Source organism: Urocitellus parryii, chromosome 1, assembly GCF_045843805.1.
Source record: "Urocitellus parryii isolate mUroPar1 chromosome 1, mUroPar1.hap1, whole genome shotgun sequence".
In the NCBI taxonomy this organism is placed as follows: domain Eukaryota; kingdom Metazoa; phylum Chordata; class Mammalia; order Rodentia; family Sciuridae; genus Urocitellus; species Urocitellus parryii.
The window spans coordinates 230,764,050-230,779,830 of NC_135531.1; the positions used below are offsets into that span (position 1 = coordinate 230,764,050).

Sequence of the window (15,781 nt, forward strand, 5' to 3'; positions counted from 1 at the left end):
CATCAATGCCATTTATAATGAATAGGAAAACAGGGGCTTACGAGTAAAGATATTGGTGAACATGAAATCAAACAGCATCAAAGAAGGATACTTGAGTTCACTCTTTGGTTAACAAGTACATCTATTTAGATGGTAATAACAACAGTGATTGTCTTTTTTTTTTTTTTAAAGAATTTTCTTTGGAACCTCAGTTACTTTAAAGATGTTAGTTTGTTTTAGAAATTCCCAAAACAAAACACCAAAGAAAAACATCAAACAGATGGCAAAGTTATAAAGCAACAAAAGTGCTACTATACATAACTTAGCTAAGTAATTTTTCACCAATAAAATACCTTTAGCTGGTGGCTCTTTTCGAGGAACAACTTTAAAGGGTGGTTTTTTTGGAGGGATGATTTTCTCAGATATCTCAGGCCCTTAAAAGATATTAGTGCTTTGTTTTAGAAAAAAAAAACCTCAAAAGTCTTATGAAGCATTACTTCTAAAGTTAGAATGAAGGCTCACAAAATACTTTTCTTATATTTTTTGAATTTATATTATGCTTACTTCCAAAAAATATTTGATTTTGCTAGATATTGTCTCTATTGTACATTTACTGTGTAAAACACATATTTCTTCATCTTACATAATTATTAATTTATGCAAGATTCAGAGTAGTAGAGAACTTAGTTGAACTACAGTTATCCTCAGAATTTACCAGAATGCAGGTATCATTATCAATACTTGCTCTATTTCCTTATTTTTTTAAACTAAGACATGATAAAACTGCAAAAGGTTTTGAAAGGCAATTATCAACTTGTGCACTGTTGACCAAAATATTAATAAAGCAATGGTTGTCCGGCTAGAGCAGGTAAATTCTCAGTGAACTGACAAGTTTCTTTTTTACTTCATGACACTGGTCAGTTATTTTGGTATCTCTAACAATCAAGTAATAATCTTGGTCAGATTTTTAAAAGAATTCACAAATTTATATGTTGACCTCTATAGATATATACATATCAAATAATATACATATCAAATATTACTCTCTTGTCTGTGAAAATTATACTGTGTGGTTAATCTGTATTTGATATCAATGTTTGTATCAGAGTTTAAATTCATGCTTGAAGTATTTCACAGGTTTTTCTACTGTTTCAAACTAAACATACAAGGTACTTTCCAAAGAAAGCCAGTTAGAGCAAGATATAACAAAGAGTAATATCTGCACAATTCCCTCTACCTTTAGGTGGAGCTTTGGGTTTTTCATATACTTCCACTTCTTCGGCCTCTAAAAACTCTATGACTCTATGCACTTCTTCAGCTTTGTGTTCTTGAAACCTGCGTTCTTCTACTTTGAGGAATTCTTCTACCTCGTGGAATTCTTCTTCTTCGAAGTATTCTTTAACTTCATGGAATTCTTCTTCTTCGAGAGCTTCTTCCACTTTTGCTTCTACTAGTTCTAATTCTAGTCTTTCTTTTACTACTTCCTCTCGTTGGTAGGCAACTGATATTTTTTCTTCAAGAACAGTTCTCCCTGAAAGAGCATCTACTTTAAGAGATTTATTATTTTAAACACAGAAGCAACAAAGAAGTAAATTGAAAATGTAAGAAAACTACTAATAAAAGGCTTGCATGCAACATAAAAACCAAAAACAGAGATCTTTCCAAAAATACCTTTAGTGGGGGGAACAGCTTCTTTTTTAGGCACAAGGACTTTCTTTTCTGGGACTTTCTTTTCTGGGATTTTCTTTTCTGGGACTTTCTTTGGTACTTCAGGCACTTTAAAGATACATTTTTAATATTTAAGACCTTCAAGAATAAACTTTCACAGACAACAGACGTCATAACCAATCAAGACACAAGGACATAAAACATGAAAGTCTTAAAGGTAAAAGTGGAGATTTAGGTTTTAGAGAAGATGTACCTTTGGCTGCGGGTGCCTCTTTCTTCTGAGCAGGAACAGGTACTTTTTCCTCAGGAATTTTCTTTGGCACTTTAAAGATATTAGGTGTTTTAGTTAGCTGACAATGCTCAAGAGTGCACATGAATAAGAGCATCAGAAACATTGACATTACAATAAAACTCGACACCACTCCAAACTGTTGGACGCCTATTTTACAGGCAATAGGACACTTTTCCAGACTATTCTTTTGTGCTAGCCTTACCCTTAGAAGGTTAGTCCACAAAGAACCTGAGCTTTTTTTTTTTTTTTTTTTTTTAAATAGTAGAGGTTACCAACATTGGACCTATTTCTACTATTTTTCATTTGACGAACTGTCTTGAAGTAATTAGCATCCCAGAGTACTTAAACTCTAATATGAGCCATACATTCTGTTGGGCACTATGATATTTGCTGAGAAGTTTATTATGATAGGAACTGTACATTCTAATTGGGAAAGATGCTATTGAAAGGATTAATTGAATAGGAAGCAAAGAGAATTAAAAATTTTGTAACAACATCAACATTCCATCAACATTCAAACATTAAATTACTATAAACAGTGAAAGAAGACATTTGCTCTTTGGAAAGAAAATTAATAGGAATTTAAAGATATTAATGAGGATTTGCTATACCTTTAGCTGGTGGTGGCTCCACTTTTTTAGGAACAGGAGTAGGTGCTTCAGGTACTGCTTTCTTAACCACTTCAGGCACTTAAAAGATATTTTATGGACATTTTGAAAAATGAACAGAATAAGCATGTAAGGAACAGAACAACATTCATATTCCAAAAGAATAAACACAAAACACTAATGTATTTCAAAAAGATGTTAGCAACCTAAAGGGTAATAATATATATGGCATAGTGGCTCTAGAGGTGTGAAGGATTTTACTAGAAAACCCCATAAGCAAATGTAACATCAATTATGCAAAAGATTGTGGTGGTCTTCAGGAACGGAAGGTTAAGAATTATTCTAAAAAATGAACACTTTCGCCACACAAATTGCTCCTCCACATTTACATTGAAGACAAAAATAAGAATTCCAATCTGGGAGAAAGTATCAATGTGCCAATAACAGAAAAATCATCTCTCCTTGGTTGTTAGTTGTATTGAAGATGAAGTAGGAAAAGTTAGGAGAAAAAAATAAAGGGTCAGATAGCTTCAGGTACCAGGAGTAATTATTCTTCAATATTCATTGATATGGCGATGTAAGGAGAGTAGAGTGGTAAACATTGGGTTTAGATAAATTCTGAAAAAGATTTAGAAGGCCACGTATTTTAGTGTCCAACCCATAAGAGCAGGTGTACCTCTAGGTGGCGTCACCTCCTGGACCACCTCCACCTCTTCCACCTCTTCCACCTCTTCCACCTCCTCCACCTCCTCCACCTCTTCCACCTCCTCTATGCTAGGTGGTTCTTCTGGGATCTCTTCTGAAATAATCTCTTCAGGCTCCTCAAACACTTTTAAAAGATGATTATTTTAAGTTATTTTTACAATTCTTTTGAATATTAGACTAAAATGATACATCTTAAGCCTGCTCAGCCTTGTAGATGCTAGAGAAAAGTCACTAGTCCTTAAAAAAAAATAATCTACTGGAGTTTTCAAAATCTTAGTTCCTTTTCATCATTTGTAAACTGGAAAAAACCTCTGAAAATTTAGGCTAAAATTATTATTTTAATGGAAATGGACCTGTTTGGTGTCCAACAACCACTAACAAGTAGATATCAGATCTGTACCAGTTACCTAGAATGTTACTTGGACAAGTTTTATTCCATCATTGATAATCAAGCCATTTGGTAAAATATTTCCCACAGAAAATAGTTCCCCTTCCAGAATTTTTATTGAAATAAAACCTAGCAAATAGACAAGTAAGCTAAACATGCCAGAGGAGATTCAAATGGTATTAGTTTGCCTGCCCAATTTCTATTAGATAAAGGTAATTTAGAGTCTGCATGTTTATTTTCTGGGGTGAAAAGTGCACTGGCCTCCTTTGACTATTAGATAATAATAAGACAATGATGACTTTGAAATGCTATTTTCTTGGAAAGTCATCTACCTTCAACTGGAGGAACTTCCTCTTCTTTAGGTGGAATGATTCGTCTTTCTTCTACTTTCTTAGGCACCTCAGGAACTTAAAAGATATTGATTTTTTTAAGGCACTTAAAATGCAAGAGTTGAAGAAGAATACTTAAAGATCAAGCTTCCAATTTTCAACACAAGAGAGTAGATATCACAACACACATGCACAGATGAAACACTGACATTTCAAAGAATTAGTTAATGAAGAAAGGATAAAGAGGTTTGTGGTTTAAGACTAAGGATCTATTAAAGGGAGATTTTATCTTTTATTGCTGGACCCTCTTCTTTCTTAGGAAGAACAATGGGTACCTCAGGGACTGATTTCTTTGTCACTTCTGGCTCTTTAAAGACTTTATTTTTTATTTTTGAAAAAAACAAACAAACATAGAGAAACAACACAAAACACACCAATGCAAAGAGCAAAACTGACATAATACCCACAAGGGCACAACAGAGTCAAAGTGAAGATTGTCAGCACGGACCACAGAGTACAAACATGTATGTTGAATGTCCTGGGTGGATAGCACCACACTTCAACATGAATGCAGCAAACCCATCCCTGGAGGGGATGGTATACCTTTGGCTGGAGGAGCTACTGCTTTCTTAAGGCTGGGAGGAGGCGCCTTCTTTTCTGGTTCAGGTTTCTTAGGTACCACAGGCACTTTAAAGATATTATTTTATAATTTCAGTTTCACAAAGACAAAGACAAGAGACATAGCAGTAATACATGTTACGTTAATAAACACCAAACAGGAGTTTTGACTTTTATGGTTGAAGGGGAGAAAAGACACTGTGGAATGTTCTCGGAGATGCAGTACCTGGGGCAGGAGGAGCCTCCTCTTTCTTGGGAATGACCACTTTCTTCTCTGGTACTTTCTTCTTGACCTCAGGCACTTTAAAGACATCATTTCATGATAAGAATTTGTTTTGAGGGACAAGAAAGAGAGAAATCAAGAAGTCCACACACAGAAAGACCAACATGCAACTATTACTTAGGACACAGAAGTGATGCAAGTTGGGAGTGAGCGTTTGCAGAGCAAGGGATCAGAAACCTATTTGGTTCTCTGAGGACAATGCTATCATTTCATCTATTAAATTTCACTAATGATTTATTAAATCACTATTTATAAAACATTTCTGAATCCTTAAAATCCAAGAAAGACCAGCCTTTCCATTCCATTATACTAATATATATTTCCCGATAGAAGGGTTGTGTTTAAGTAGTGATGCCAGGACCTTTTTTAGCAAATAACATTGGGTATTAAGGCATAAATATGACCATTATGCATTATACTATGACCTGGTTTAATATTTCAAGTCTGGATTCTATTCATTCAGTGATGAGGTACTTTTACACTACATTGTGTCTTCACAAAAATATCTGAGCCCATTAGGACTCATTTTAGAATCACTATTTTTTTAAAAATTTATTTTTTTAAATTAGTTATACATGACAGTAGAATCACTATTTTTGAGGGAGAGGAAGTTGAGGCTCAGATTGGTTAAAAAACTTGATCAGAGGAACAGAGCAGGGTGCAAAGCCCAGGCTAGCATCAAAACCTGCTGGGCTACTATTTACACATATGTATGAGAAGACAAGCCATTCCTCTGTTTTGATAAATGCATTAATCTTTCTCTTCCCTTTCATCCTCCTGTTATAAAGGCACATCATATAATGAATGAAGGATGATTTAAGAATATTTATTCATTATATTTTTCAGGTAAATTTTTTTTTCTATAGAGAATTAAGCTTTGCAAAATATCTACATGAGAGATCAGAACTCCTGTGGCAGTTTTGGAACAACACTTCCTTTCACCATTGTTCTAATAAACATGGTGTTCCAAGCACACACGAAAAAGTAACGAATATCAGTGCCTTGAACAGTTTTAGAAGTGGAAGTGTGGCTGCTCACTTTGTAAGTTTTCCCGAAATGCAGTTCCACCATAATCTATCTGGTAAAGTGACGGTGAAGAACATGTATGCGATTTGGGGCGGTGTACCTTTGGGAGGTGGTGGAGGTTCCACTTTTTTAGGAGCAGGAACAGGGATTTTCTTCTCTGGTACAGTTTTCTTTGGCACTTCAGGCACTTAAAAACATTTCATTTGAAGACATTAAAAACCACATGTACAATGTTGTATATAAAACAAAAAGACACACAACAATAAGACCACAAACAATTAATAACCTTTCATAACACAAACATTTAAAAGACATTCAGATAATTGACAATAGACACACCATGAAGACACACAATTAGAAGAGGACTTGTCTGGAATGTGTCCTAAGACTGACATGGTAGAAAACATACACAGTAAAGTATTACAGATAAAAGTACAGATGAACAAAATGATGGAAAGACAAAATTCAACACAAAAGAGTTCTTGATTCCAAGAAGAGCAGCTATACCTGGTGCAGGTACTGGCACCTTAGGTTTAATTTCTGGAAGAACTTCCTCTTCTTCAGGTGCAACTTCTTCTTCCTCAGGTACAAGTTCTTCCTCCTCAGGTATGAATTCTTCTTCTTCCTCAGGTAGAACTTCCTCTTCCTCAGGTAGAACTTCTTCTTCAGGGACAATTTCTTCTTCAAATGGAACTACCTCTTCCTGAGGCAGAGCTACAGGAACTGGGACTGCTTCACGTTTCTTTGGCACTTTAAAGATATTTATTCAATTGCACGAGCATCACTTTTATGGACAATATTCATGATAATGTGACAACATGAGAAGCAAATATTCTGTGATCATAAAGCAACAGCTATCACCAGCATACATATCATCAAGCATTAATTATAATTAACGAGGGTGCATAACACCAGTTAATTTTCCTTTTGGCCCTGGTTTTGTTAGAGATTAATTTACCTTTGGGTGGTGGAGCTTCCATCTTTTTCAGAACTGGTGTTGGTTTCTTTTCTTCTGGGATGACCTTCTTTGGCACCTCTGGCACTTTAAAGATATTTTTGTCTTTAAGAATGTGTTCTATTAAAAGTCTTGCAAATAGATGTAAAAAAGAATCATAAAATATTTGACTTATATATTTAACTAGACAGGTGCCTTTTAAGAACATGTTAATATTATGGGAAAATTCACATAGGAATATACATAACTGTGAGGATTCTCCCCGAGTACTTTAAGTGATGAAATGATGTACCTTTTGCAGGTGGAGCCTCTACTTTCTTAGGAGCAGGAACTGGCACCTTCTTCTCAGGCACAGGCTTCTTGGGCACCTCTGGCACTTTAAAGAAATGATTTAGACAAAAAATTATGTAAAATAAAAATATTGAGTCAAATATAGTTTCAAAAAGATTAAGACAAGGCAATGAAAGTATGAGAAAGAAATTCCAAGAAGTATTTTATTTTTAAAATCTTTTGTTTTCCTTAAGGAAATGATAAAGAGCTGCATCACTAAAAAGCAGAGAATTAAACCAATTACTTTTTAATTTCTATGCAAATAAGAAATTAAAGATAATGTGGCTTTTCAAGGTCATGTACCTTTGGCCGGTGGAGGTTCCGCCTTTTTAGGCACTGGTACTGGTACTTTCTCCTCTGGCACAGGTTTCTTGGGCACTTCAGGAACTTTAAAGACATCAGATATGGTTAATGTCATGTTTTTCACCCATAGCTAAGAATCCAGAAATTTTAAGACTTTAATTGAAACATCACAGATACTGTAACAATCTCACTGAAAATAGTAATTGTCACAAAACAAAGGACTGGAAAGACACAAGAGTTAAAATAGAAAACACTCAATAAAACATGGATTAGTGATAAAGACAGTACACAATGCCTGGTAAAGAATAGCTTTGTCCATTTTGATACTGCTAAAAGAATTTATTTTACACTAAGAACTTTCCACTAAAGAAAAAGAGCTAAATGTTAAGTATAAGCATGCTTCAATGGCAAAATTCAGAGAATACATGGTAACCTGCTGACTTCTGAGTGATCTTTATCCTGGCATTAATGTTATTAATAATGTCATGGGGGAAAGGATTGCTATGGCTCACCACGTTACACTACATAAGTAAATTATTAATCATTCCACTGATGGATTATAAATAAATGTACCTTTCGCTGGTGGAGGCTTCTCTTTTTTAGGAATAGGTACAGGAACTTTCTCCTCTGGCTTCTTAGGAATCTCAGGCACTTTAAAGACATCATTTATTGTTAAATTCTAACTATGAGTAAAAACTCATCTATATAAAGCACATTTAATGCTTTTCACAATAGAGAATAAGGTACAAAACACTTTGTAGTCAGAAGAGAGTTAACTATTTAAAAGCAAACTAAGTCTCCCATATATATGTCATGTGAGTGGTTGGTGGTATACCTTTGGCTGGTGGGGCTTCCTTCTTTTTGGGAACAGGAACAGGTTTCTTCTCTTCTGGTACAGGTTTCTTGGGTACTTCAGGCACTTTAAAGATATTATTAAGAATTTTGGAAATGTTGCAGAAAAGATAAAAATGTGAAAAGCACCTGCAGTTATCATACTAAAATATCTTTTAAAAAAGGCTGTTTCTAAAATAAGCAGAATTGGTCATCAATACTAATAACCCCCAGAATTCGACCAAGCCAGACACCTAATCTCTAAAGACACTGCTGCACATCCCTTTTCAGGACATATCATCTACCTTTGACTGGTATCACGGGCACTACTTCCTCCTCAGTTATGAGCTCTTCTTCTTCATGAACGTATTCCTCTTCATGAACGTACTCCTCTTCATGAACGTACTCCTCTTTATGAATATACTCCTCTTCATGAATGTACTCCTCCTCCTCCTCTTCTACAATATATTCCTCTTCATGGGTTTCAACCTCTTCTTCAAGGGCAACCTCTTCTGGTTCTCGTTTTTTAGGCACTTCTGGCACTTTAAAGATATTATTTTTAAGTTGGACGTTTTCCTATTACTCAACAAAACTAAGACATTTTAGGAACACAAGCCCATTTATAACAAAAGAAAGAGAAGGCTTTATCTTTCTCACAAAAGGATTTCACACAGAACTGAACATGAATTCCACAGCAAAGAAGACAAACAGTACATTAAAATAAGTGGTATTAAGTACCTCTAACAGGAGGTGCTACTTCTTTTTTAGGGGCTGGTACTTTTGCTTCTGTGACAACCCTCTTGGGCTTCATGGGCACTTGAAAAATTAAGTATAAGGAAATTTTATGGTCAAAAACAGGTTACCCAGCTATTAGTAGCTTTGTTGTACTCTAAGTAGATAATTTTGTATCAATCTCTGATGTAATCGTTATACAATTGTTCTTCTATAAAAAAGTTTATGTTTGCTATGGAAACAATTCTGAGCTTTATAAAAATGAAAATCTACAGAAGTAGTCAAGTGTGAGGTAGCAGAATCCAAGTGTAAAATGATGTTTAGTGTTCAAATGTCTCTGCTCATAAGAAACATCCTTTATTAAAAAGGTACATATATTCCTGGATTTTGCCCAGAAGTTACTTCACACTTAGCATAAAACAGGAAAATAAGTGACTGGACATTGAATGATCTTTTATTTTTAATCTTCAAAATAAATTTGGAATGAATAAACAGTTATCAAACTTTGGTGAATATTATTATATCATTACATTAGTTTAAGTATTGCAAGAATATGCCAAATGGTACCTAATTTCAAATCCAAACATTCTATTTTCTACATATCATAATTATGTGGCAGGACATAGCCATTGCATAAGAGGTTGTGGCTCTATTTTGAAATAATTTTTCTTTTTAAACTTAACATTATGTTCTTATCCTGAATTTACAGGTTTTTACATCCAACATCCTCCTAACAATATAGGAGACACAAAAATGACAAAGATAAGCAAAACATAGTTACATTAATGTCCAAAGAGACATGATAAAAGACCACACTCTAGGAAGGAAATCATTATACCTTTATCAGCTGGTTCAGTCACCTGCTGTTTTTCACGTTTGGTAATTGAAATGTGTATTTTTTCTTCAACAACTTTCTTTGGCTCTTCAGGCACTTTAAAGATATTAATTATTAAAGAGCATTAAAGCCAGCCCCATGAATATTATGAAATAAAGATACACAAAAAACTGAAATATAAGAATCAGAACCAGAACATTACACTCAGTGAAACAGAACAAGAGACAAGATTCTAAAACATGGTCACAGTCACACAGTTGTTTTGGCTAGATATTACTCTGCAATATACCTTTGGGTGGTGGAGGTTTGAGTTTCTTTGGAATGGGCACAGGTACTTTTTCTTCGGGGACAGCTTTCTTCGGCACTTGAAAATATCAATATTAAGAGATTTAAAAACCAGAACCAGATTTTTCAAGAGTTAGTAAGAACAAAAAGTTAAATACCATATACAACATAATATTCCCAAACACATGATTTGCACACTGTCACTTGAACACATATTTATAGGGGACAGACAGACAGGAAACCAAATAATTCATGACTGAGAGTTTTTCTCACTCTACCTTTAGCTGGTGGGGCCTTTGGTTTTGTGGGAACTGGTTCTTCTTGGACACGTTTTACTGGAACAGGCTTCTCAGGTTCTTTAAAAGCACATACAAGGTACTTAATGTTAGACTTTAGAGCATAAATCAAAAATACTTCTTAAAAGGAATAAATTAAAATAGTTGATCTTTTACCTACAGTGCATGCATAGCCTCAGAGGTGCAGTTATGACAAACTCTGAGAGACCTACAACTTCTATTACCCTTTTCTCCTGGCTCTGTACTTCAGGTAATTATAACTCATTGGTATGTATTAAATGCTCATTTACTTTAAATAGACAAAATCGTGACTGAAACTCCTCCATCTATAATATTGGTTTTTAATGCCAATGTGTAGAACTATGAAGAATGTTCTCAGAGTTTGGCCACAAAACATCAGAAAGTAAATGAGTTAAATAACACTGATCTGTTTCAAAATCCTAGTAGGAATTTATTCTATGAGTAAAACAAATTCTTCAGAACTAAAACTATTTGCCTGCAAATTTGGTCTTCATTGGGTAAAACAGCGCTTTGTCTGTCTTTACTTTGGAAGTAGTTGTTAAGTTTGGATGATGGGAACCCCGAGGGTAGTAAAGCCCCCAAAGAAGCTTAAGATTCACAGAGATTTTTTCCCCCAGACATTATCCAAGAAAAAAATATTCTGATTTTGACAAATGAAACAAAGTTCTTTACAAATCTCTTAGGACATCCAAAGTTTTATCTTGTTCTAATGGAATTTGCGTATATTTAATGTAGTTTGGGATTTGCAGTTTTGTTCATACCTGTGATATATTCTTCATGCTCTTTATACTCTTCATAATGTTCAAACTCACGTTCTTGATATTCTTCATATTGATCATATTCTTCAGTTGGTTCATACTCCTCATATTCTTTATAATCCTCATATTCTAAATATTCCTGGTAGTCCTCATCCCGTTGTTCTGAAACAATTTCTTCTTCTCGGGTGTAAGACCATTTTTTCTCTTCTGTTACTGTTACTTCTAGAATAATATTGACAACAGGCAGCATTTTATTTGAAGCCCACTTAGGGATGATAGAAACCATGCTTTGGTTTCATTCCTTTGGGCTATTTCCATGCACTGGTTATGGGAGCCCCTGATTATCCTCTACTGGTCAAGACATCATAAAATGTACATTTACCAATGGTGACTTCTAATGTCTGAGTCCCTGACTTTAGTCAACAATGAGCCAATAAAGTAGAGGACTAAAATTGGGACTTAGTGGGCAAAGAGTCAAACAGCTTCATGCTTTATGTTATTTAATCAAAGCATAATATACCTTTCGTGGGTCGAGGTTCTCTCTTTGGAACTTCAATGGACACTTTTTCTTCTTTAACAGCTCTTTTTCTGAGTTCAGTCACTTTAAAAGAGTAATTATTATAAGTAAATGGCAAGATTCCAGAAATATATATGTTAAGAGGAATTTTATACAAGTAATCCAAGGACGAAGACAGCCATAATGGTGCTCATTTAAACCTTTTCATTTAAATGGCAAAAAAAATCAATAGGCTTGGAAATAAATATAGTCAAATATACTTTTGAATTGGTTTCTGTCTAAGCCACTTAGTACTTCAAAGATAATGAAAAACTTTAGGAAGCTCAAGCAGAATTTACAAGAGAGTTAACAAAAAAGACAACAGAAATAATGACTAAGCACAAGCATTAAAGAGAAACGTGTTACATTAACAGTTTCTGCACCTCAATTCTAGGGTAGTTTTAAAAGCTCTATTGATACAGTGTAGAAAATTCAAGATTAAAAATTTTATCAAAGATTGACACATAAACAAGCATTTAGGCAAATGAGTTTAGCTAATGGACAAATAGACAAATTAAAGGACAAACACACTTTAAAGAAAACTATATATTTTGGGGGAGATTCACATCATTTTAGGAAAAACGTACTTTCTGGTCTCAGAATGTTTCGTTATGAAGTGATATGAAATAGCATACTTATATTTCTTACTTTCTGATATGTATTGAAATAATTTTCTCTAGTGATACTAATTCTACTAGGATGGTTTCAATAACTAGATTCTTAGTTTGATTTCTTGAAGGAGTCAGTATACCTTTGGCTGGTGGCTCCACCTCTCTTCTGGATTTGAGTTTGGGAACTTTTTCTTCTGGGACAGTTCTCTTTGGTTCTTCTGGCACTTTAAAGATAGATTTCGCTTTAAAGAATTGTTTCCCTCATTCACACCACAAAAAAAGACAACCATACAGTAGTAATGAAAACATGAAAGACTCGACATGTTCATTATTTCAAATGTCAAATGACAATAACACCCACAAGAACCCACACCCATGACCAAAGCACTTAGGAAGGTGGGTGAAGACAACACTATTGGTATTAGAAGGCTGATGTACCTCTCGCTCTTGGAGGCTCCTCTGTTTTAGTTACGGCAACAAGAACTTTTTCTTCCTGGGTAATTTTCATGTGCCTCTCAGTCACTTAAAAGATAATTTTAATATTAGGGAATTATATTGCTTGAAGTGGAATTTTTAAAATATGTATTGCCAGAAAGTACTGTCATTTTTGAAGAATTTACAATGCACACACAACACATCACAAGTCAGTAGGATTCTACTCAAAGACAAGGCAATAACACACCAAGGCCACCAACAGACAATAAACTCTACACACAAGTTGTGACCCAAAGAACAGCAACTAGAGAAAGAAAGAAAAGACTTTAAAACTTCTCTCATTTTGTGTGTGTGTATGTGTGCTGGGAGATTGTGTTTACCTTTGGCTGGGAGAGGTTCTTCTATCTCAACCACTTTTTGAGGAACCCTTTTTTCTGGGACTGGTTTCTTTGGTTCTTCTGGCACTTAAAAGACATCAGGTAACATGGTTAAATGACATGAAAAGCGCTTCCATTGGCACATTCATTTTCTTATTCTTGCTATACAAATTTGAAGAATGTATCAATTAAGATAAAGAAAGAGAGACAGGAGTGATTCAAGAATAAAGCGAAACACAATATACCTTTGGCTGGTGGCACCTTTTTAGGAACTGGAGCAGGAACTTTCTTTTCTGGCACAATTTTCTTTGGTGCTTCAGGAACTTTAGAAATATTAGGTTTAAGAATATTAGTTTGCCTTACATTAAGAGGTGACATGGTTTGGGGTCTTAGAACTTACTTTTTGAAAAGATCACACACACACACACACACACACACACACACACACACGACTGACTATGCTCAAGAAAAATGTTCAGATCTGTGCTGATGAAATATGGGTGTGCCAAATAGAGGCCTTACTGTGTGAACACAAACAGTCCTGCGCTTCTCTGGGAGACATTGTACCTTTAGCTGGTGGAGGCTCCTCAATTTTAGCAGGAACTTTGGGTTTCACTATAATTTTCTTCTCTTGCTTCTCAGGCACTTGAAAAGATTATAAAATATACTTGTAGAAAATGTGCAGATTTTTTTTACAATAAAAGTGTAAGAAATCTTTTTCTTAGTCATGCTATTTATCAATATTTGCAATACAGAGGATAAATTGGCTATAAGAGAACAGAAAGAACAGAACAAACCGACAGAGAAATAAAATTAAGATTTCCATATACCTTTAGCTGGTTCAGCTTCCACTTTCTTAGAGATAAAGTGTAGCTTTTCTTCCACAACATATTCCTCAGGCTCTTCCATCACTTTAAAGACATTAATTTTAAAGAAGAAAAGCTGTAGTGTCTTTGTGTTTAAGTTTAGCTGTGATTTATCATTTAAAAGAATAATTAAAATAGCAAAAGTTTAACACTTGCAAAGCTCCTGATTGTTTCCATTTTAAATACCTAAAGGATATTTAATCAGAGCAAACACCTTAGTAAAGAGTATGGGAACTACGTCTCATTAATTTAATGTTCAAGTATATCATAAAGATAATAACACTTACATTCATAGGAATAATAGGACACATATGAGACAATAAAAATGCTAGTGGAAAAAATAAACAAGAACACAAGATTTGAAGGGAACTTGCAAAAATAACCCAACACTCTAGGTTTGAAGGCTGCAGGACAAACATATACATAAGGATTTAAAAGTGACTTGCAAGATATTTTATGCCCCCCTTCCCTGCTTTGCAGGATAAGAATGGTGACTTTTCAATTTATGTATTTAAATTAATTACAGAATAGAAAAGTCTAGTTAAAAACACATCAGCTCTTTACAGTGAAGGTAAATCTAACGGGCCACCCATCTTTTAAGCTTAATGAAGACTAAGAATTCCTAGAGTACCTCTCCTTCACCTAAAGTCTGGAGTAGTGAAGAACATTTATAATCTATACCATCAAAAACTTGAAATCAGACCCAGGCAACAAGAACATTTCTTATGTGTATGTTATGTTTGGTTTTCTAGATACTTCTGGAATGTATGGGGTCCTCTTCAAATTCACTGGATTCCTGACCGTGCCCACCATCATGACCTTTTCTGGGAAGTATAATGGAACTAGCAAGCTTCCTCTTGGGAAGTCATATCCCATCCTGTTCTGTCCCAAACTATTCCATTTATACTGTGCATACTGAATTTCAGAGGAACTTTTCTTCCAAACAGAGAAAGCAGGTTAAATTAACTACAGTTTAACTCTTCAATTCACCAAGAAGAGAGTTAACTTGTTAAGAAACTTTATTGGTTCCATTTTAAAGCAGAGCTATTCTAGAACTTTCTTAGGACATTTTTATTTTTATTTTTTGGATATATAGCTTCAGTCAGAATGTTGGATTGTACTACTCCTATCTTAATTCACTGAAAGGGTACTCCAATAAAATAAATTCACAGCTTAAATGATAGAGAACTAGTATTATAAGGTGCAGGAACCTCTGAATAACAAGTCAATCTGATCACAGATATTACATAATTATTTTCTCCATATGTGCAATAAAGGAAAGCCCTTTGAGTCAGTTTCAGATTCATGAATATGGCCTTCATTTCTGGAAAGTAATGAGGTAATTAGTATTTTATTGTTCACTTTACAACTGTGATTCAGGACATATTAGTAACTTGTGCAATCAATTTAATGGTGGTCATTTGCCTTTGTTAATGCATAGAATAGAATGGCATAGAAAATATAGAAGAATATCACAAGTATATCACATAAGGCTAATATTGCTACAGTGTTTCAGATACATATGTATTTGTTATGTTACAATAATATGTATGTATTATTGTAACATAAAATACATTTCAACTGTGGACCACAGTAAAAATATTTTGACTACCAAAGTGAAGTTTATGCTAGTCTGCCATGCGGAAGTTGAGTCCTATCTCATGAAAGGATAAACACAGATAGGTATACCTTCT

General features: G+C 34.5%; 1 protein-coding gene across 23 annotated transcripts in view; it reads right to left on the reverse strand.

The window, feature by feature from the left end:
• Ttn (titin) overlaps positions 1–15,781 on the reverse strand; it is a 266,326-nt gene that overhangs the window by 134,474 nt on the left and 116,071 nt on the right. For 12 of the 23 annotated variants that reach the window (XM_077802977.1, XM_026391974.2, XM_026391969.2 and 9 more), the window contains 29 exons: positions 14,052–14,132; positions 13,789–13,866; positions 13,467–13,544; positions 13,225–13,308; positions 12,848–12,931; positions 12,550–12,633; positions 11,763–11,843; positions 11,246–11,464; positions 10,446–10,523; positions 10,172–10,246; positions 9,886–9,978; positions 9,054–9,131; positions 8,621–8,857; positions 8,320–8,403; positions 8,058–8,135; positions 7,485–7,568; positions 7,144–7,227; positions 6,855–6,938; positions 6,404–6,646; positions 5,997–6,083; positions 4,814–4,888; positions 4,573–4,656; positions 3,973–4,047; positions 3,224–3,376; positions 2,551–2,628; positions 1,901–1,969; positions 1,651–1,755; positions 1,217–1,510; positions 333–413 (listed from right to left, as the gene is read on the reverse strand). In XM_077802977.1, the coding sequence (XP_077659103.1) occupies positions 333–413; positions 1,217–1,510; positions 1,651–1,755; positions 1,901–1,969; positions 2,551–2,628; positions 3,224–3,376; positions 3,973–4,047; positions 4,573–4,656; positions 4,814–4,888; positions 5,997–6,083; positions 6,404–6,646; positions 6,855–6,938; positions 7,144–7,227; positions 7,485–7,568; positions 8,058–8,135; positions 8,320–8,403; positions 8,621–8,857; positions 9,054–9,131; positions 9,886–9,978; positions 10,172–10,246; positions 10,446–10,523; positions 11,246–11,464; positions 11,763–11,843; positions 12,550–12,633; positions 12,848–12,931; positions 13,225–13,308; positions 13,467–13,544; positions 13,789–13,866; positions 14,052–14,132 (3,108 nt within the window). The remainder of the gene's footprint in view (positions 1–332; positions 414–1,216; positions 1,511–1,650; positions 1,756–1,900; positions 1,970–2,550; positions 2,629–3,223; positions 3,377–3,972; positions 4,048–4,572; positions 4,657–4,813; positions 4,889–5,996; positions 6,084–6,403; positions 6,647–6,854; positions 6,939–7,143; positions 7,228–7,484; positions 7,569–8,057; positions 8,136–8,319; positions 8,404–8,620; positions 8,858–9,053; positions 9,132–9,885; positions 9,979–10,171; positions 10,247–10,445; positions 10,524–11,245; positions 11,465–11,762; positions 11,844–12,549; positions 12,634–12,847; positions 12,932–13,224; positions 13,309–13,466; positions 13,545–13,788; positions 13,867–14,051; positions 14,133–15,781) is intronic. The other 11 variants (XM_026391984.2, XM_026391978.2, XM_026391968.2 and 8 more) reach the window with 10 other exon arrangements.